General features: G+C 40.2%; 2 protein-coding genes across 2 annotated transcripts in view; both read right to left on the bottom strand.

The window, feature by feature from the left end:
• The window catches only part of smtnb (smoothelin b), a 53,010-nt gene extending 39,759 nt beyond the window's left edge, over positions 1–13,251 (bottom strand). Inside the window, 1 exon segment of the mRNA XM_015006454.2 lies at positions 12,880–13,251. Coding sequence (XP_014861940.2) covers positions 12,880–12,930 — 51 coding nt within the window. The 5' untranslated portion in view covers positions 12,931–13,251.
• A 1,484-nt stretch (positions 13,252–14,735) lies between these two features.
• Positions 14,736–22,100, bottom strand: trafd1 (TRAF-type zinc finger domain containing 1). The gene is made up of 12 exons (XM_015006465.2): positions 21,991–22,100; positions 21,491–21,540; positions 21,279–21,414; positions 20,894–20,947; positions 20,196–20,631; positions 19,788–20,063; positions 19,652–19,716; positions 18,590–18,853; positions 18,010–18,136; positions 17,028–17,163; positions 16,838–16,883; positions 14,736–15,560 (listed from the first exon to the last, which is right to left on the bottom strand). The coding sequence occupies exons 2-12, from the start codon at positions 21,523–21,525 to the stop codon at positions 15,531–15,533; spliced, it is 1,605 nt and encodes a 534-aa protein (XP_014861951.2). The 5' UTR covers positions 21,526–21,540; positions 21,991–22,100; the 3' UTR covers positions 14,736–15,530.
• Between the last annotated feature and the right edge of the window lie 542 nt (positions 22,101–22,642).

The following is a 22,642-nucleotide window of genomic DNA, read 5'->3' as shown; positions in this document are numbered from 1 at the left end:
GACTGGACGTAAATCTGAGTGTAGCAAAGTGCACATCTTGGATGTCAACTTTAATTATGCTGTTGGATTTTCATTTAGTGCGACGGCATCCTTCTGCTGCACATCTGTGGCCTGTACACTGATCACCACAGGAGATCTTTTCATGTTGTTGGAACATCCTGAAACGTGAACAGCACCGTGAAGCAATTGACACGCGTGTCTTAAACATTGCAGCAATAAAAAAACTGGGAGGACTTGACGTTTCACAAAAATCTCCCTCATTTCCCCTCATTTAGATTTAGACACGTGTCAAACGTAAGGTCCGGGGGCCAGATCCAGCCCGCTGTGAGTTTTTATAAGGCCCTCTAGACTCTAGTGAACTTTCAAGATAACAACTGTGTGCTTAAATATTATTTTATCAATCAAATCAAAGCAGTTCTTTCTGTATTCTGCCAAATTATATCAATGTTCAACATTTAGACTCTTCAAACGCAGAGAGCCATTTATTAATATTTTAGCAGTTTGATCATTTTCATATGGCCCAAAATGAAGCTGAGTTTCACACCACTGGTGTAGCACTTACACACACACACTACAATATATCACTATACATGTCAGCATGGGAAACGGTAGCCTTCACAAAATATTTTCATCATAAATCCAAAAGCCGCCTCCGATTTCCCAGTTTGTTCGCTGGAGCTGCTGCTGGGAAAGCTGACAGATCAGAACTGTGGCCTCGAGACAAAGCTCGTCACGGTAAGCAATAAATCAATTAACTGCACGATAAATTAAAACAAGCTCACTAGTTCTGCATGATTGTTTTTCTCTCACTCTTTTTGTCATCCAGTCCAGACGCTGGATGACAAAAATTATTCAGTCTGGTTGTTTGGTTTCAATTAGCCTCTTTACTGAAGGACAGTTTCGTTCCCAGAGACGGCAGCATCCATTTTATTTGTTGCTTCAGTTGTTCCGTTTATTTATTTTGGATATTTAACATGGCTTCCAGTTCTAGTGTTAGAAACTAAAATGTATTATTCTCCAACAGGGCGTAATTGCATTATTACACCATCACTATTCCTTTAAAATGGTCTCAAAACAACAATATGTTTGTTTATCATAAGGACTTTGAGGGCAATTTGTCATCCAGCAAAATCTGTAGACGGGTCGACTCAAGACTTTAGCCCAATATTTTCGTTTTAATGTTATGCTGAAAAAGGTCATAAAATACAAATTTCATTTTGGAAACCAAAAAGCTCCTTTAGCCAGTTTCAGTGATTGAATCTTTGAGTGTTTGCTCTTTGTCCGTTTTGTATTTTTTAGATAAAGAAGTGGATTGTTAACTTTATTGATTACCATCTCAATCCTTCATCTTGATGATCTCATTCTTGTAATTTTATTTTCAAATCATGTGTTGAAATTTCATTCTTTTAACTCAATTCAGAATCACACATTATGTCCAGAGATGATCTTATGCTACCTTTGCCGTTTTAAAGTCTCACTGGAAAGGAAAACAATCTTCTCTTCAGACTGAATTTGATAAGATTATGAAAGCGATTTGTTGCAATCAACATAATTTGACGCAGATTAATCCTCACTACAGTCACAACAAAGAAAACGGACCGGAGCTCCTGAACTGGGAGCACATGACAAAAACATCTGTTAATGTTTTCAAAGCACAGCAAATGAGTTACAGTCGAGATGTGATAAGAGGTAAAAAAAAAGAAACATAACGATTACTGGGTCACGTCAGCACTTCAACTTGACCTGCTCTGATCTCAAACGTCAGCCTGCGACCTTTCCCTCAAAGGTTTAAATGAACCAATCAGAGGGACGGCGGAGATGTTCTTCTGTTCGGATTGGTCGAAACACATAAATGCTGAATTCAAACTGGTGCAGAGTCAGAAAAGAAAAGAGGAGAAGAAAAGTCGACCTGCTCAGGAAACTAATATGGAGCAACCCAGACAAACAGAACACACCTTGCAGCTGGACGCCGGCCAACTTAAACAGAATAACCGTTAAAGAGGGAGCGAGACGGAAACATGTGCTGCTGCAGACACAGAGTCCGTTTGACAAAAATCGCCAGATGACCATGACCTCAGGGAAAGCTGAAAAGGAAAGAAGGGGAACATTACAAACACCACCTTTAACCAGCGGCTCTCCCAAAAGGCAACTTTCAAACGCAAACTCAGAAAGACTGTCGAAATAACGTCATGACCCAGACAGAAAACTTTCCAGAAAGCCCCTGCTGTCTGCAAAATAAGAGTAAAAAGTCTCATTTAGTAAATTCCTAGAGACTAATAGTTTGCATTCAATTTGACGTAGAGGTTTCAGATTGAAAGGGGCTGGATAGAAGAAAGAAGCACAATTCCCATCTTTACGTTTGCAAAGATTTGTGAAAACATAAATCAACTAAAAGGGACTGAACACGTTTCGAAGCCGCTTGTCCCCGATGTTGTTTTGTGGTGCTCGGTCGAAGCATCACAGACAGCACACCTGCTGGCAGATGAGTGAGTCAATCAATACGTCTTTTCGAGAGGGAGGGGCAGCCGATGAGACGTCACCGAGCTGTCAGCAACTTTAACGATGTCTGGAGGACAGTCATCACACCGTCTGGAGCGCGTGCCTCTCATCTCCTCTCAGGAAGTCACACCTGTTGGACCCGGCGGGGATCCCCACCTGATACGTCGTGTTCAAAGAAACAGATCGGATCAGGTGGCGACTAAAGACCGAAACGGAAACGAATTTGTCAGCTTCTCTGACTCAGACAGACACAGAGCCTTGTAAATACAGTCATACCTCGTAAACCGGGAGAAAGTTTGGAAAGTTAAGCAGGGTTGCGCAATAAAACTATGAGAAGCTTTGATCGTCTCACTGAGCTCCATGTGATGCGATGCAGGGGACCCAGCAAACATCATGTGGAAGGAGGAGCTCTGGTCAGATGAGACAAATATTCAAGTTTTGCCTCGGATGCAAATTTCTATATGGGATGGAAAATGAACACTGCAGATCATCCTGAACTCACCGACCCAAATCAGAAAATGCCAGCAGTTTATCCGTAGCTGCAGGGAAAGGTGCCTCTACATACCAATCAGATTTTTATTTGTAAAACATTTAAGAAGCACCATTTATTCTTTTCCTTCTGCTTTTCAATCAGACGCTGATTTTTGTTGTTCTCTCATAAGCTCAGGTTTGTGCCTGCAACGTGACCAAATGTGTCAAGTGGTATGAATACGTTCACAAAGCACTTCACGCACACAAAAATTATTAATGAGGTGTAACACTGACGCAAGAGTGAGAGCCAAACAATATTTCACAAGCAGGCTCTTGCATGCTTTAAGTCACTTCCTGCTGAAGCGCGGCCTAGTGGGAAGTAAGACCTCAAAACCTCCAATGGCATTCGTGTGACGCAACTCGAATCAATCAATCAGAGCCAATTAGAGAGCACTCGGGGTTACCAGTAATCTCAGCCAGCTGGAGGCGTGCTCCCAGTGACAAGGGCAGCCTGACGTAGCTTTACATGCGACTCTGAGCTGAAGAGGTCAGTTTATTTCATCAGGAGCAGCAGAGAGGGGGAGCGTGAAGAAGAGCCTTCAGCCGGTCAAAACACGCCGAGGTAAAACCGTGCAAGCAGCAGCAGACGGAGCGCTGAGCCGCATCGCCGTGAAAGCAGATGGCAAACAGCGAACAAGTTCAGATGCGTTTTAATTACAGGGCTCCGGCTAACTTCTTATTAGAGCATCTATTCATAGGTACAGAGAGAGCAGCTTCAGCCTCTCAACACCTGAGACTAATCAAAAGAAAGCACTCCACATACAACAACTCCGTCAAACTGTAAGCACCGTCTGGCAGCGGACTCAGCTGCACCTACAGTGCCCTGGAAAACTACTGTTGTACGTGATAAAACGGCACAAAGCACTGGATTACTATTGTGAAGTGGACATGAAGTGATGCATGGTTTTGTAGTTGCAAGGCACGCATCTGGTGTAAAACCAGAACCACATTAATGGAGGAAAAAAACTAAAGTCAAGCACGGCGGTGGCAGTGTGATTGTGCGACGTTGCTCTGAGGTCTCAGTTTGTGACCTTAAGCTCAAGCAAGCGTTGGCTGTGCAGCAGCGGCAAGCAAATTCCTCTCAGCATGGCTAAATAAAAAAAAAAAAAAAAAAAAAACAGAAGTTTTGAAGTGGTCTATTCAAAGTGTGAACATAAATCTAGTTTATATGCTGCAACGTGGCCTTAAAGCATTTCATGCTTGAACACACTCCATTGTTGCCGAATTAAAACAACTCTGCAAACAAGAGTGAGTCAAAATTCCTCCATTTCGATGGCGAATACTCGTCACGAAACCTCGATGGCATTTGTTGCTGCCAAGAACCGCTTAGTTTTCCACAAAGGGCCGGGTTGTTTTGGTTAACTGCCTTCCCTAGATAAATGAAGTGGCCTCCTGCGAAGCTGAAACGGAAGCATCAGAGCTACTCGATGCATAGTCAACAAAACCTGAAACCCACGGACCGGAGTATTCGTCTCCCTCCTGCTGTGCCGTCTGCAGGTCACAGAGGTCGGGTCAAACGTCACAGCCTGATGCGTGGAGGACTTCGCCTTCCCACACACGCCCGCCTGGCCTTCTCTGGGAGCACCAGGACCTCCTCAGGCTGAACTCTGACCCTTTGACTCTTTTTTTTTTTTTTTTCTTTACTTCAAGATTTCAGCTAAGACACAAAGACGTTTCTGCTTTCAAGTAACGCAAATATTATCCTGCGTTTCTTTTGTTTTTTTTAAATGTGTCACAGCAGGAGTTGCACAAGTTTTTTTTTTTTTGTTTTTTTTTTTTTTTTGAGGATGAACTAATCATCTCCACAGCGGTTTAAGCAGATCGGACCAGTGTTCTCATGATTGTCCATATAAGGAGAATCGGGACACTCCTCAGAGCAGAGCCGAGACAGATTAGCAGCTGCCGCTGAAGACGCTGTGCTGCTACACACACAAAGATAATCAGCCCTAAATCAAATCACTGCTTGTTAATTAGGAAGAAAGTCCAGGTTGCAGCAGGTGCACGTGTTTGAATCATTCCTCAGGAAAACAACGCAGCTGAAAAATGGAAACATAATCTGGATCCATGAGAGCCCTGCAAGGCACGGAACACCTGACTCCTCAGGAGGGAGTTTCTGTCGGCCGTCGGATGAAAAATTAACAACAATACCTAATCACAGTCGAGGCTGAAACCTGCCCCGCCACAACAGACACCGAGAATCCTTCGTCTGACCCGGAGAACCTGTGAAAAGCGAGAAAGATCATCGCCTACAAATTTGGGCCGCACACACGGTTTAATCACCTCTAATAAAGTGGGACGGAGCCACAGAGCGGACCCGGGAAAACCGTGTCCCCCTTTACAGTCGAGCTAGCACGCATAAAAGAGCAGCTACATGGAGGAATGCATACGGGTCAAAGGGCAGGGGGGGCCTAATCATCATCAGTGTCCTATAGGGCCGTAATGATGCGTTGAAGACAGATCTGAGCTCAGACCAAAGAGTCCACATGCCGACAGGTCAACCAGCCGACTCTGCATACGCCGACCAAAACCAGGCTTCTGGTGTTTGGAGCATTTTCACTGTAAAAGAACCGTTTGTCCTCTCTCAGGTTTCTGCAGAGAAACAGCTGAGCCACACCAGGAAGCTGGAATCACGACAGGTTTTAAATCAGCCAGAAGAACAAGGAAGCTGCCTCAGTGTTGATTTTAGAAATAACTAGAGGACTCACTGATAGTAGAAAAGCAATAAATTTCACTTGGAGCGCAGCGAGCTGCAGTGTCTGGCCACGTTCTCTCATTTTGTCACATTGCAGCAACAAATTTTAATGCGTTTTACTTGGATTCTGTGTGTCAGGAGAACAAGTTGAGGTGCTCATTTGTGATGCAGAAGGACAAAAAAAAAAACAAAGTACATGGTTAAAATGTTTACACATAAACATCACTTCCTCTTTGCAAAAATATATCAAAATCAGTCAGACTGGATGAAGAGCATAAGATCAAATTTCACGCCTTGCCACTATTTCTCCTTTCTCTTTGGGTTTTGGTCTCTGATTGACTCTCCTCTTTCCCAGCCTGTCAGTTTGGGTGGACGGCCATGTTTTGGCGGTTTTACAGCTGTGTCTGAGTCTTTCCATGTCCACATGATGGACTGCTCAGCTCTCAATGGGTTGTTTAAAGGCCGGGCTATTGCTTTATGACCCAACCCTAAAATTAATCCACAGCTTTATCGTTGTCGTTTCTGGGTCTTCACGAAGCCGCTTTCTCACCTTATTTTATGACAAAACGCTGAATTTATTATTAAGTTACACACTGACGGACTCCATGTGATATGTAGGCGACTTCTGCAGGATGAAGAATTTTGTTTATAGGTGTCTGAGCAAAATGGGGGGGAATGAAAGCATGCATCATCTTCCACCCATCAATAACCCAATACTGCTGCTGCGAGTTGAACGTTTTCCAAAGCAACATGTTTGGTCCTGAAAAAGCAGAGCCCTTCCCCTCCACTGCGTCTTTGTCTTCATGTCTCTGAATAACTGTAAATCATCACAGCAAGACAGCCATCTGCAGCTTTATCTCCTCTGGTTTTATGAGCAGAAAAATCCGTTACAGCATGACAGATTTCAGCAGGAGGGAGCCATGACAAATAAAAACGCTCTGAAAGACATGAAAGCTGCGATTCTGCTGGCCTGTCAGCAGAATCGCAGCAGGTGCTGGAGAAGGACGGCTCCCCTCTACGATCAGAAGCTCTGAGTGAAAACCCTCCACGGATGGACAGAGGGACATGTCCAGCAGGAAGCAAAAGGAGGGACTGTGGGAAACGCGCAGACTGCTCGCTCTCCGCTCGGATCTGCGATGGCCTGCGCTCCAGCGTTAACAACCGGAGCCGCAGGCCCGACTGAACACAATTCAACAGATCTGCTGAGCGAATCTCGAGAACGCCACGAGATTAACAGCAGCGAGCAGGAAAGCTAAACATCAACATCCGCCTGGTGATGTTAGGAGGTCCTGAGGAAACGACTCCTTCCTGAGGGACACGCAGAAAAAGCTCCAAGCACCAACTTTTTGACTTTTTTTTTCTGACAGCATCCCGTCTGTTGTGTTCCTCTTTTTTTTTTTTTTTTTAAGTTCAGAGAATATTTTCTCACATGATATATTTACGCTTTTAATTCCACCTAGAACGTTTCTGAATAATACAACCAAATGCTGGAGTCGGTTATTTTCCTTCACAAACTAGGAAAAAGAAAAAAAAAATGTTTTGTCCAAATAAATAAAACTGATGTTTGTATCCATTTCATGGCATCTCAAAGCAAATTAGGGTTAATCGTTTCCACCCCAGAGAGAAAACTCTATCTTGTAAAATCTTAGAGATTTTCCAGGTCTTAACTATCCTTTTCGCTTGTGAACACCGACAGGAGAGCAATAAAGCTCCTCTTATTCAACTAGCATCTCATCTGAATTCAAAACAGGTTTTTAAAAGTTAGAAGCCAAAATAAAAAGCTTAAAGAACTAAACTCAGGGGAAAGTTTCAGTCGGTGTTTATCTAAGAGACGTCTGGTGGCGCTCAGGGACACAGAGGAGGGAAGAGACGCCTTCAATCCTTTTTCCAGACCTTTTCCACTTGGCAGAATGACGAAGACAGGCAGATCAGTCTCTGCTGGATCATTTAACCGCTCAGACGTAAAGAGCGGAGCAGCTGAGGGTCAGCCAGTCTGACTGCTTTTACAAAGACCGTTTGACCCTCAGCAGGCAGCGCCAGAACATACAGCTTTTCATTCATTCAGACTTCACAAGCAGCCGCTGCCGTCCGCTTTTCAGCTGGTTGCAACTGTTATATTTCCCCAAATATGACACAGGTTGGTTATTAAACTAAAAAAAATAAACACACACTCTGCTCAATCTTTCACATAAACACGCAACGTCCATCCAAGAATGACTTTCAGCTGATTATCAGCCTCTCGTAGAAACTTTCAAAGAAACAGAAATCCTCCAACAGGAGCCAAAAATATTCTGCCTGTTTTTTTTTTTTTTAATATACAATTTTTCATTATTTTCTCAACTCGTACTTATTACTTTTGCCAAAGGAAACAAAAAAATCTAACGCATTTACTTTTACCACAGTGTAAAAACTATCAGGCATAAAGAGGCCAGAGTGAAACCCTGAGCAGACGCAGCGTTTAGCTTTCAGGTTCATTTGCTGCCGATTCATTTAAAGACCAAGAATCTTCAGATGCAAAAACGTTGAATAATCCCACGGTTTCACAGAAATATGGCATTTATTTACACACACAAAAAAATGCAAAAATAAAATCTAAATTATTTAATAAAACTGAAAAGCAATTTTTTTTCGCTATTGCTGCTAAAAATAATAAAATGAAACACTAATTAATGCAGCTTAAAGTGTTCATTGTCCAGAATATTTAAACATAGCAAGCAGACATTAGCAGGTTAATGAGTTGAGCTCTCTGTGAAGGTAGCAGACCTTCAGTCTGAAGCTTAACAGGAGCTTAGCAAAGCACCTTGCAGGTTTAAAAAGGTGAGTTACATCATGAATCTCTTCAGCAAGCAGAAATATTTAAAAACAGCCACAACCGACTTTACTGTAAACTCTGGGAAAGTGTGGGTGTCGTTCCTGCAGCCAGATGACCAGCAGAGCACAGCAACAGGTAGGGGAGGGGAGCCATAAAACACAGGAAGACGTTAAAACACTCTCCTGCACTCTTATCAACAGAACATTAAATCATAGGGGTGGGAGGATGATTTAACATGGAAGCTTAACATTTTAAATGTTGGCCTTGCACAGTTTAAAGCTGATGATGTGATAATTCTCTACTGGAGGATTAAGGCAAGGTAATACAAAAGGTTAAGACTCCAAAATATGCATTGTTGACTTTTTATGAGAGGAAAATCTCCTTAAGTTTCTGCACATGAAGTTTGATGAAACCAGACTTCAAAAAGACAATGCAACAGAAAAACAAATACAATAATCTTTTTACTCAAATGTGCTCATAATGTTAGCAGCAGTGCAACAATAACCTCTCATGGTGTAACTTCTCCTAATGTTACTGAACTATTTTACAGTACTGTCAAATAAACAAAAAAAACCTCCACTGATATATTTTACAGTAAAGACATTATTTCACTTCCTTTCAGAGGCAAAATGTGAGCAGATATTTATGTCAGAATCCAGAATCGAAAGCTCTCTGTTCGTCCAAAATGCGGATGCAGCTTCTTATCTCTGTGGTCTTTTGTTTGGAAATTCACTGACAAGAAGCTGAAGTGTGCAGGCTGCAGCACTGCAGATAACCCCTGCCTGGCGCGTCGGCTCAGGCACGATGACTTTGCCAGAAGCTTCAGCGAAATTAATCAAGAGGGGGAAACCGAAACGTGCGACTGGAATAAAAACCAGAAAGAAAAATATTTTTCTCTTCTTCTTCTATAGGAAAAAGGCCTAGAGAGAAAACAATCAAGGCAATCATATTCATAAACAGCAACCGCAGATTGTGATCAGAGCATTAATCATCAAGGCTGTGTGGAAGAACGTTTACTTCAATAGAAATCTGCTGCATGAAACGACATGCGCCTGACGTTCCATGGAAAATTCACGTCTAATTTACTTTAAGGAGGAAGAGGGAGTATTTATATTTATATATAAAAAAAAAAAAAAAGGTTCCAGGTGACGGTTAAGCAACCATCTTTCCAACTTATTCCTCACAGACGATGAGTCCAGTCTCAACAGGGAGTAAAGGTGAATCCGGAGAGAACGCAAAAATCCTACAAAAAATATTCAAACTTCTTCCTTCCAGATTGTAACCATTGAGCTGTTGTCGATGCGCAAAAGAGTTTAGAAAATCATAAATTAAAGGCCCAGGGGTCTCGTTTATCAGCCAGACTGGACCACAGAGTAAATCTGGCCTATTTTAAACATGTGTGAATGCCTCTGGCTCACCAGGGAGAAAGGACAGTCAAGGCCTGGAAGGACTGGTCATAAATCATCATACGTGGGACCCATCCAGCGTGTGAAATCAGCCGAACACGGAAACCCATCAGCGTTCATGTCAATCCACCTGAATACCGAGCGCTGAGCGCTGATGATTATGTCACATTTGGACCTTAATTCTGCATCCACCTGTGCAGCTCTGTGACATAATTAGGGGGAAGATCACAGAGCGGCTGACAAGACGCCAACTTCTGCACCAAGTAGGGCTGTGCACCTGTACCACAGCCAGCAGACACCTGTGTACGCAACAGGTCCTACAGGTTTAACACACAGTGACACGCAGCAAACTATTGCCTCGCAGCAAAAAAATCAGGGCTGTGGCAGCTGATAGCCATCACTCGGCAAAAAAAAACTCCCCAGCAAAGAGACGTCGGTTTAAGTCGTCAGATTCAAGGGAGATTGAACTCGGCGGAGGCTTCGGTCCATCATAAGATGAACCTTGACAAATACCTTCTCAGCTCGAGAACTGATTATGTTTCATGAATGCATAAATAATCGCTCCTGCCAAGCGAAATGAGGAGGGGGAGAAAAACAACAAAAAAAAACAAAAAAAAACAGAAGCTCCTTCTGGTTGAGTTAGCGAGGGATTAGATGAGCAATATAAAGAGGCAGGTTGGGCTTTGAATAGAGGTGTAGCAATGGGATTAGCAGCGCTAAGAGAGACCGCCATACGACCTTCTGACTGTTAAGTTCATTAAGAGCAACACAGACCTGGAGTTCGTGTTGCCAAGGCTTTACAACCAGCTCAGACCAGCCCGAGTCCCAAAATGTCCATTATCTTTTGCTAGCGTCCTAAAAACACAACAAGACAATAGATTCTGAATAGGGTAATAATAATAATAATAGGGTGTTAGATTTCCTAAAAAGCTCCGAAGATGAACTGCATTTCATCCCAGGCGCTTGTGAACTTTCTGTTGCGAGTTTGTTTTGTTTGAAAAGTTCACTGCGGATGGAAAAGTCTGACACTGCGAACATCATTAGTGAAATTGTGGGATCTGAGTGACCTTAAAGCTGAGGGAAAGACGCTGCAGCAGAGGGGAAAGAGAGAGAGAGGGAGAGATGGGACATTTCCAATCCAGCTCCACAGTGGGAAGCTGAAAAGACAATTGAAGAAGCTGCATGATGTGCATTTTATTCTCTGAGGCAGGTCCAGGGACAATGGCAGTGTTTACTGCAGGGTCCTGCAGCATGCATTGTGCAAGCAAGACAAGTTAATGATATTTCCTCCGTGAGCTGAGGTCAAATGTGACACAACATTAACTAAAGAAAACTCTAAAAGTTGCAGAAAATACAATTAAATAAAACATTTGAGTTTTTAAAGCACTTTTTTTTTAGTATACCTCCTCATACCGCCCAGAGATTTTTCTAAAGAAAAAAACAAATCAGACACACTGTGGCCATTTCACCAAGTAGATCTGTTCAATTGGTTGTCAACACAAATGCCAAACCAGCTGACTGTGTGGGTAAAATATAATAGACTTGTGGTAAAATGTGAGACACTGACTCCAGATTACAGTCGGATCATCCCAGACTTTAGCAGATCAGTGGATCAGTAAATAGCCTGATTCAGGTCAACCAAACATGACATTTCTGCCCAGCTCGGCTCCAAAGCAAACATGTCGGCTTTATTGTGCTTCAAGACCAGCTTATTAATAGACCCTCATATTGGTAAAGTGTAGATTCCTTAGAAGAAAGGCAGAAAAATCTACGCTGTCGAGTAAAGTTAAATTGTCAAGCTGGTAAAGCGCAAATATAATGATTAGGACATAAATGAGACATTAAACAAATTCCTAATGACTCTTTTTACAGTGTAAACCAACAATAAATAGCAATAGTTTTTTGTTGTTGTTTTTTCCAACAACCACTGCGTTTGTGCGTAATTCAAACAAACTCGATGTCTGGACAGGATGACTCGCGTCTCCTTGTAAATGTGTCAGGTGCCATGATACACCGAACACACTACACCTACCAACGCCCTGGGAAGTAATCAGGACATGACCAAGCAGTGATAGTTACTACTTCCAGGCATTCAGTGCACGTGATACATTCTTCTTATCATAACTGGACATGCGACATGATCTCCAATAGTTTCACAACAGCAAACACCTTTGTTAAGTTCATTTATGTTGACATAATGGAATGCTTGCCTTTTTTTTCATGGGTTAAATCTCTGTCTACTTTTTATTAGCCATCTAGTGAATATTTAACTTTATGTAGTTAGATCTGAATGTCACTATATGATTGCATTGGAATTAATTGAACTTTTATTATTATTATTTTTTAGACTGATCCAGTTTCAAGGTGATCTGTTTTAAGATGACGCTCCTGTTATTTGGCACAACATAAATAAAGATAAGCTGATTATGAAGTGCAACAATATTCTTCTGTGAATTTGAGATATTTTCCTTCCTCGCATCAGCAGTGCACATTTTTCCTCATTTCACATCAACTAAATGTTGTAAATTCTTTCATTTAAAAACTACAGATGTCTGAATTGCTTTGCTTATCACAAACAAATGTGGGGGGGAAACATTTCCTGTTTTTTTTTTTTTTAATAAGAGGAAAACTTGAAAATGTACATTTTATTTGTCTGCTGTGCAGACCGAGTAAGTCTGCAGGAGGATTAGCAGCAACACTGTGCGTAGCCTACCTGCCTCTCAGGTGTGCTAATTAAAGGAGAAGCTCCCTGATCATCTAAGTCAAAAGTATTATTGTGCTTCTTGGAAATGATTTTGCCGTGTGCACACACCCTAAAATAACAAAGCAAAGTAATTCAGCCTAAAGAAAGCACCCAGTGCAAATCTAAAAACTCAATGCTGCTTGTGCTAAATAATTTTTTTTAAAGACTTTTAGAGCATCTCCGGACATTTACTCACCAAAGCTCGAAGAGAAGACTCGTCCAGCGCTGAATACGTCTCCAGGGACATCTCGATGAGTCCAGGTGAGACTGAAAGGTAAGAAATGGATGGATGGAGTCTCGCTGTGAAGATGATCCCCTGTCCACAACGTGACCACCTTGCACGATTCGCGTTTTACTTTCTTGACGCTCCTTTTCCTTTTCTTGACTTCTTCGGTGAAGGTTGTTTTTGGCTCAGCTAACAATAGAAAACTCTGGAGCCGCTCGCTAAAATCATACTTAAGCAGGAGTTTCTTGATCCCAATGAGAGCAGAAGCAACCAGACTCTCACACGACAGGACAGCAGCAGCTTTTTGAACTGAGAATTCCCACTGAAAAGTTGTAACCCCGCCCCCGTCCGGACTCCCGGCTCCTCCCGGCGTTCATTCAAAGCGCACCACCATGCGGGGAAAATGTGAAACAGCGTCTTCAGGTCGAGATTTTGAACTCCGTGCTATTTATTTTGTGTAAATCCAGATTAGCCGTTACTGGAGATTAAAAGTAAAAACAGCTCCTGTCTCAAAACTCCATAGGAGTTTATACAAACCTCATTTTATGAGCCTTCAATCCGTTGTTCTTTATTTGTATGGGGTGGTTATTTGCATTGAGGTCAATGGGTTATATAGGAAATAAATGAAGACTGGAGGCAGTGCGCCACCAAAATCGTTCCAATCTGAAACAAGCACTATGAAATAAACGTGTTTCTGGTGAGAATAGCCAACTGATATAAAAGTAAAGAGGTGCAAAACGCAAAACTATTATTGCAATTTAACTTATGCTTATTGTTGATTGTTGATTTTTACACTGTCTGACTTTTCCAGAATTTTCTTTTTTAAACTAAAATCTGTTCAAACAAAAACCCTATCCAACAAACTATGGTGAGCATTTTTACTAGTAACTATTCAGATATTAAATACAATCACACATTTCACCAAAACTTTAAATCATAAAACTTGTATGGTTTTTACTCTACAGTTATGTTATATATTATTATTTGTAAAAGCTCAAAATAAAGACTATTTCACAAAGCAGAAACTAATGAACCATCATTGACTGTTCGGATACAGAGTAGGCTGTGCAAACATGATAGCATGCAGTGGCAAGCAGCCAGCTATGGCTCTCTCCCCAGGGTGGAATCTCTAACAGGGGTGAAAGGCAGGGTGCATCTGGGAGTTGCCAAACATGTTTTCTGTTTATTTTTCTTTTGCAAATTACTATACAGTGCAAATGCAGCTGAATAATTAGACTAGAATCTTCAAATATCCAAGTTTCAAACTCAATTCTAAAACAAATAACTATTTCACATTTTTTTAGGACCGAAGATTATATTTGATCATATTACATGTACTCCTTCCACTAACATAGAAAAGAAAATAATTTGGGTACAGTAATTTTCAAGTAATTTCTTTCAAATAGATGAATAAATATTACTTATTTTGTTCCTCTAAAGTATTTTTTTAAACTATAAAAATTTCAATATATGGAAGTGATCTAACGTGTGTGTAAATGTTCACTTTGTGCTGAAAAACTTCGAGGATCTCGGTCTAGTTTGCTGTATGTAAGCATCGTGATATTCTTAAAGACGTCAATTTAAACAAATATATGACTTTGAGAGAATAAAACTTGAAACTTATGTGCTTCAAATTTACCCCAATTGCCGCAGCTAAAATATTCTAACCTGCAGAATCACCTCCACACAAACAGTATAAGAAAAAAAAATCAGAATCAAAAGTGTATTATGTTGGCCATCGCTCACGAAACTTCATATCTGACAACAAGGTTCTGAAATGTGTGAAATCAAATCACCAAGATGTTGAGAAAATGATAAAACCACCATTATCCCTATTGAAATATTTAATCACAGCACAAGACAAAGAGTATTACATCATTTTTAACAGGAATATTCAGCTGTGTGCACTAAATCCACAATGAAAGGTGTTCCCATGGACTGCAGCAGCTCTACTAACTAAAACTTTCTGGCTTCCTAATACATATTTCTATTGTGTTAAAGTCACAAAAACATCATATTATGCTTTTAAAGCTATCTCACGACTGTAGGTTAGAATTAAAAAAAAGTATCACTGCTTAGTTACAGAAAATTACAAAAGATGAGTGTTAAACAGTATAAAGTGAGAATAATGCTTAGAAATGTCTACTTTCTTGGTCAGAGAAACATATTCTAACAAATTCAATCTGTTGCCAACATTGTCTTTTTAAAAAAAATCCATCCAAGTTTTGTCTGTTTTTCTTTTAAATAGATGAAGACAGAAACAAAAAGATGACGACACAAGGATAAAAACCAAGACGTCTCCGGCAGCAGAAACAAGGTGCAGATTAACTTCAGCTGGGTTTGTTTTTAAATGAACCAAGCAATAAAAACGCTAATACAATGTTAATAAAATGCATGTCTTAATTTATCAGCCTTGACCACAAAATTAAGCGGAAAATGCAAGAATAAAATCAACTCAGACGCTTGTAAAAATTAATAGAGTATAAACTGTAAGATACTTATGTTTTCAAAGGCACTTGGGTTGTTATACCTTTATTGTTTAAATGTGTGCAAAAACAGGTGAAGCAGACGAGGAGGTGCAGTCCGTTTGTTTCCTCCAGAGGCTCCAGCTCACATTCTTCCTACTGCTCCTCATTCTGCTTCTTGGGTGGCTAGAGAGAGACGGCGGTACAGCTAAGAATACTTTTACAGACCAAAACAAACAATAATAACAAACAAAAAAAACACATATCAGGAAATAATGAAGAATGAGAGATCTGATGAGAGAGATTTCTAATATAATATTTGTTTTTAAAGCTTTACGGTGACTTGTAGGCTTCTAGTCTGATCACGTAAAACTTCTTAGAAATATTACAGTCATGGCGTTGGGATTAAAGAACCGTCATCGTTGTTGTTTTGAAACGGAGGTGAAAAGGTCAAATATTCTGCACAACAAGGACCTCCGACACCCACACCTAAATACGGAAGACTTTATATTTTTCATAGCATGATTGCATCTTCAATAGTCAACATCTTAGTTATGTTTGCAGTAGTGTGAATAACTGTTGCTTTTCTTTTTTATGAAAAAAGGGGATTAGGGGTTTTTTTACATTATATTTTAGACACTGTGATATCATCAAACAGTCATACAGTGAATATCTCATGCCGGACGAGAAAACGTCTGGCATGTACTGTACTGAGTAACGCACGACTACATTACTCAGGGTCTAAGCTTGCATCAGAATAATGTAACGCCCAGCAGATGTTGACACATGCTTCATCATGTGACTCACTGATGACATTTACGTTTGCGGCCTTAAGGATGTGGAGGGAAAGAAGCTTCCCGAGTCGAATCGTTGAAATAAAATAAGGAGAAAACCTGCAGTAGAGAGTTTTGAAGGAAAGGAAACGGGTTGGGAGAAGCTGCCCTTCCCAGTAACACTTTGTCTTTCTCACTATTGTGAGGTGACATTTGAAAGAGTTTAGCTCAGACTGATGACGTTTAAGGAGCTAATTTACTCTGAGGAGGTTTGTAATAAAAATGCCTCCAAATATGGAGAACCACCTCGCTGGTGTCTCTCTGTCGCATTTCCTCACCTTTATGAAATGCTGTTGAGTTTTAAAGCATAAATAAGTATAAACACTAATCACTAGTTGAGACTGGAACTGAAAGGTTTCAGCTGTATTTAGTAACAACTTGTCGCCTTCATTCGAAATCATGTCAAAGTTTGTGTGTCAAGAGTTTATTTAAATGTACGGTGACAGAAAACAAAACAAAAAAAAAACATTTAGAAATAAAAACATGTTTGGTTTAAACTTTTAACCAAATATTTTATGTGGATATTGTCAATACTCCAACTTTTAAAGTCATTTAACAGTAGAGGACTAAATAAAGACAGAATAAATGCAAATATTCTGCATAGTTTGAACAAATAAAAGTTAAACATACCTTAGTTCTGTTCTCCGTCCCTTCTTTGTTTTCTGGCATATAAAATCTAATGGATACATTTACCAAAAAAAAAAAAAAAAAGAACAAATTATTATGCATTTAACTCAACTCAACGTATTTGCATTTTTGATTAAATATTTCTAAATTAAATGAAACTCATATTTCACTTCTATTGTATTATTGTTTTTACCCCTGTGTTGAAGCAGAACCAGGCGTGTCAGAGCCAGAGTGAAAGAAACGAGCGTCCTGTGCTTCCCAGACGTTACGGCTGGACGTCCTCCTGTCCCATCCTCCATACGCTTGTCCAAGTCTTGAGTCCCAAAGGTCTTCATCGGAAAAGTCAGATGTATACAAGCCAAATTTGCCGAGTTAAAATTAATCAAAGACCAATAAATTTCTGTGAGATTTTTCAATTCAAAAGGCTGAGATGGTGCTTTTTTTTAAAGACTTTTAACCTGTTGCAATAAACTAAACACACAATATTTTAATTGAAAAAAATGTAGTCTGATTTTTGCAAAAAAAAAAAAAAAAAAAGAGGCAAATACCAAACACAAAAATGTAATCACCTAAATCTTTAGGGTTTATTGTTTTCTATTTTCTTGATCTAGAAAAATGTTTTGGTCTATTCTCAGAACACGTGTCAATCTTTCTTTGGAAATACTAATTTGTATTTTAACAAAATTGATGAACGTGTTTGCTGCTGAGTAAAAACAACGGGAGGTTTGTGGCTCTGTTTTCAATGTAATTAAAATGAAAGTAAAATCTTGGTTTAAAAACAGACCAACACTTTGAAATAGCACCAAACATTTTCCATTTCGAGATTTATTTTTACTCTGTATTTAAAAATCTAAATCTAGATCTAAAAAAAAAAGAAGAAAAAAAAAAAAGTAAAAATTCCAACCGCCTGTGCTGGTGGGGAAAATTTAATTTATACAATTCCTGAATCATGGTTGCAGCCCATGTAAAATCATAGAGAGGGCCACATTTTGAACAGCTCCTCTATACATTAGAAGAGTTTTTAGCAGACCAGGAATTTACACATTGTACACCAAAACACTGAAGTATTTCTGAGAGGATAGATTTTTTTAATTGATTCAAAATGGTAGAATACTGTTAAGAGTAGATTACTGTCTTACTCTTCATTATTAACAGGAAGAAATATCCAACGGTACCTTCGTGCTTTATTCTTTGAATATCTGCAGACGTCTGTTCAAAGGCATCTCCAGCAGGACCCAGAGGCTTCTGGATTGCTGTGTTATTCAGCTGGTGGCCAGCCTCGGTCCGCATGTCACATTTGTCCTTGGTTTCAGAAGAGAAACGACACAAAAGTCAGATTATGCTAATAATGAAGTTTCTTCAAGATAAAACAAATCCTGAAGGTGTTTGATTCTTACGTTTAGCTGAAAATAACGATGTCCTTTTATACAAATAAACCTGAAATAAATTAAAGTTTACTCCATATTTTGCTCAGTGTTATAGATTAGCTATAAACTGAGAAGCAAATCGGATCGGCTCAAATTCTTTATTAATTCCCTTAATGGATCACTTTTTTAACAACCACACAGTCCATGTAAAGTCTGGGAGGAGACACTCAGACAAAAACAGTGTATACATACCATAGTAAAAAAAAAAATTGAAGAATAGAGCCAGCAATGGCTAAAAACCAAGTGTTATTCTGTACAAAACACACATTTAATTAAAACAGGAGAAGTAGCTTTTTTTTTTTTTTAAAGGAGAAAAGTGGAAAAATACCTGATGGTGAAAGAGAACAGCTTCCTCCAGAGCCACGCCACAGAATTCACATGGAATAACCACGTCGCCCTCTAGTGGACTGGCAGGAGGACTGTAAGAGGCTGGGGAGACTGACCGAGGGAAGGTGGGAATGTTGGAAGCGAGCGTGTTTGGAAAGTTCTGCATCAGCCCTGATGAAGCATTCCTGCCCATCCTGTCATCTTTAGGAGGTGAAGACGGTTTCTTGCTGAAAGATGCAAACGCAGAGGCGGGGCTGCATCCGGTCTGACACAAAGAAAAAGGAAAAAAAAAAACAAAAAAAAAAAACAAAGATTAAAATCTTTGTTTTTAACGTGTTTTAGACGTCACGTTCCCTGAACACGCAGATAAAATCCACAGCCACGTAAAGGGCTGGACTGACTGGAACTGAACTGAAACAAAGAGGTGTCTATGAGGTCTAAATAGAATATGTTTAGGATCGATTTTTAAAAGGAACTAATTAATTACCTGACAGTCAAAACTCGCCCACGGAAAGGCAGTTTGTGTCACTGAAGGGATCTGAATGCATTCATTTCTGAACTATTACATAATTATGTCACTTCATTAAAAATCATAGTTCCTAATTGATTTTTATTCAGCTTTTTGTGCAAAACATGCAGCCACTGTAAAAGGAAAGCACACCCTCTTCCAGCTCCACAATTTTACATATCAGGACATAAAGAGAGTGATCAGGTCTAAGATTATTTAACTCTAACATCAAGCATACACACAACAGGTTCCATGCTGTTGCACATGGAAGAATTAAGCGCGCCTCATGATCGTTTACTAGTAGTAAAAGTCCAAATCATCAACCCTCCACCTCCCTGCTGGACACCTGGAGTTTCCTCTGATATGAGCTTCCTGAATTGTTTCCCATGTGGGAATAATCGCATGGACTCCAATTTACCTGCAAATGGCCTCATAACTCATGTTTTTGTAGATGCAGTCACAATGATGATCACCTGACCACGAGCCTTAACTGCATCCCTGCCACTTTGCTACTTCCCCACTTAGACCACAGTGGATCCAAAAACATTCCCAAACCTCATGCAGAATAAGGTCCTCTTCTGGAAACAACTCCTCGCAAAACTCACAAGGCAGCATGGTATCTGTGAGAACAAAGTGAAATCATAAACCGAGTGCACACTCGGATGAATGAACGCAATCCTCCCAATTTTACCTGTTGGGCCGGAGGCCTGAACTGCGCTCGTCCCTTCGGGTGAGTTAGTGTTTTTATTGTGGGTCAGAGGAAATGTGTTCGCTGACGAGTTAGTCTTCTTGTCCTCGCGTTCCCAGATAGTCCTCCACATACTGTCCTCTGCTCCTCCAGCTGCTGATTCTCCGTCACTCTGGAGGCTGAGGGCCAACATATAGTCGTAGTCGAGGCCCGACGACTCCTCATCAGGAGGGCGCACGCTGCTGCTGCCGCCATGAAGAAAATCACCTTGTCCAAGAACTTAAAACGCAAATGTTCAGACAATTATTACAGGAAAAAAAATAAAAAATCAAACTTAATTCTCATTTAGATGAAAACTTCATCAACTTTCTTGGGGTTCTGCATCTATAAGATAATTCAGAATCAACTCACAGAGGTTAGATGTACTGTGAGATGTCGAACTCTTCCAGCTCCCCGCCTCCCGATCCCCACTGGAGCCGCTGTAAACTGAGGCCTCAAACGTCCGAAGAAAGTGAGGGCGTTCCGCTGCGCTGATGTTATTGTTCTTAGGGGCTCCCTCCTGCGCTCTCAGAGGGTTTCTGATTGAGTGCGCATCAAACCAGTCATCAGAAGACCGACTCTCTGTCTGACCGCAGCCCATCCTGTTGTTGTTCCTCTCTTGGGGTGGTGTTAAGCTTCCGCACAGGACTGGATGCACAGCTTTCTCCCGCAGCATTACATTGCACTTGCAGTTGGGGCAAGGCTCGGTGCGTGTACCACAGTAATCCTCGTGCTCCTTGGACTGGCTGAACACAAGCTCCAGCTCACAGTACGGGCACGGGACCAGCCGCTGAGGGCACTCGGAGCTCTGCAAGACACAACCATAAGGAACATTTAGTGGCCTTCATTCAGATTGTTAAATATTATAAAAGTCAAGAAATATATAGTCTACATACTTTTTTGTACAAGTTGTACTGCTTCTCTAGCCCTTCATCAAATTAAGTAAATTTACCCCTAAATAGGTGTCAGAATTTCCTACAGCGCAAAAATGTAAACACTGATTCTAAAAGTATTTTTTGGAGAAAACATCCTGTTGGCAACATGTAATGTAAAGAAAAGTAAGGCAATACCTGATGAACTTCACTTTGATTCTTCTCGATCTTTAGTCCACACTTGCATGTAATCTGGAGAAACCAAAATAAAAGTAACACAATATTTTTGGGGCTGTAATTTGCTTTCTTGCTGATTGAGCTACAAGTTGACAGGTTGAAGTAGAAGTGGAATAAGTCTGACTTGAAACATCAGAATAAAGTTCAGTGAAAATGGAAATAGTGTCCATACTTAAAAATCAAATTATTATTTTAATTTTAGATCAGTGGTTTTCTGAAGGTACTTAAGATTTTAACCTGTAATATTCCACTTCAGTAAAAATACTCAACAGGCTGAAAGGTAACTACTTTTTTTTCCCCACAATATGGTTTATAAACATAAGCAATCTTAAGCTGGGTATAATACCTGTGTGTGCTCTTGAATCTTGTGCTCCTGAAGCTCTGAGTGGGGAACTGGCTCCTGGCACACGTCACAGAGTCCAATGTTTCTTCTACAATGGATCTCATGAGTGGTAAAATTGGCCTCTGGAATGTCATGCTTGCTGAAAGGCAGAAGCATTTAAGTTCAGACAATCGATCAAAAACATTAGTCATGACATATAACTAGTTTATACGCACCAATTACCACAGAACTGTGTGTTTTCATCTGCCATGATTCCACTTGTGACCTAAAGGAAACATACCAGAAATTGAACCAATCTGTCTGTGATGATTAGGCGGCTGAAGTTCACTCAGTCAACTGTAGTGAGGAATTTGGTTAGTCGATTAAGTCAACAAGTGAAACTAAACTTAGTTTAGCTCCATGAATCATCTGAAAAACGGAGCTAACTTTACATCTTGAAATGAAACTAATCGGCAGCCCTTTCGCTTTATTCACCGTTTTTACGTAGCTTACTAATGTTAAGTACAAAAATAGCCCATATCGCCATCAATATTCTTAGTCAACATTAGTAAACAAGCGACTTCAGAGAGTTGTATTCTAAATATCAGTTGTGTTTAGCAAACTACTTAGCTTAACACCAAGTATCATTATCTTCCCTTTATAACGCATTTATAGCGTCACAAAGCCAAATTAACCAGAGATTAATTTTTTGTTAAAGTTTTTAATTCGAGTTTACCTTTGGTCCTTCGACGGTATTTAACCAAACAGCCGGATGACAAACTACTTCACGATGTTAGCTTAGAGAAACAGTTTGTTAATTTTCCGTCCCGATAGGTGGGAAATTAAAGCCCTGGGTAAAGTCTTTCAGGCGTGCTTACCTTGCTACCATAAAAATAACTATTCATAACAATGGTGAACAGTTAAGTATATCTTACTAAGAAAAAGGCCGCATTCATCTTTACTGAGAAAAAGTACACTTGGTTTTGCTTACCAAAACTAATTAAGGTTTAAACACTTTTTCCTACAAGTCTAAACGCAGGGCATAATACGAAACAGTCTCAGCTCCGTTTTGATTGGTTCAGTAAAAAAAGAAAAAAACCGAAAACGTGCAGCGTAAGATGTGTCGGGTGATACAGAGTTTCTAAATACGCGTTCCTATGCGTATTTAATTATCCAGCCATTTTATATACACCCTTGTCCCTAGTGGGGTCGGGAGAGTTTAACATAAATACCATTTCAGATAAAACCCTGTAAGAATATTTTTATATATAGCTATGGTAAAAGACGCCAAATAACCCTTTCAACTCTTCTGGTTTAATGTGTACACAGCTCAAGATTAATCTTACCCCTCATTACTATAATTTGATTAAATTGCAGCCAATACCCAT

The sequence above is a fragment of the Poecilia mexicana genome, unplaced genomic scaffold (genome assembly GCF_051168715.1).
Source record: "Poecilia mexicana isolate PSO_F unplaced genomic scaffold, ASM5116871v1 scaffold_9, whole genome shotgun sequence".
Lineage (NCBI taxonomy): Eukaryota > Metazoa > Chordata > Actinopteri > Cyprinodontiformes > Poeciliidae > Poecilia > Poecilia mexicana.
Note: the sequence above shows the minus strand (reverse complement) of the source record. Positions and strands in the feature narration are given on the sequence as shown.

What these genes read in the sequence shown, in the direction of transcription:
- trafd1 (XM_015006465.2), bottom strand. Translation starts at nt 21,525, where the DNA reads ATGGCAGATGAAAACACACAGTTCTGTGGTAATTG. An exon ending in TCAGGCCTCCGGCCCAACAG is followed by an intron (nt 19,717 to 19,787) that starts GTAAAATTGGGA and finishes TTGTTCTCACAG; the next exon opens with ATACCATGCTGCCTTGTGAG. An exon ending in GGTTCTGCTTCAACACAGGG is followed by an intron (nt 16,884 to 17,027) that starts GTAAAAACAATA and finishes TGTATCCATTAG; the next exon opens with ATTTTATATGCCAGAAAACA.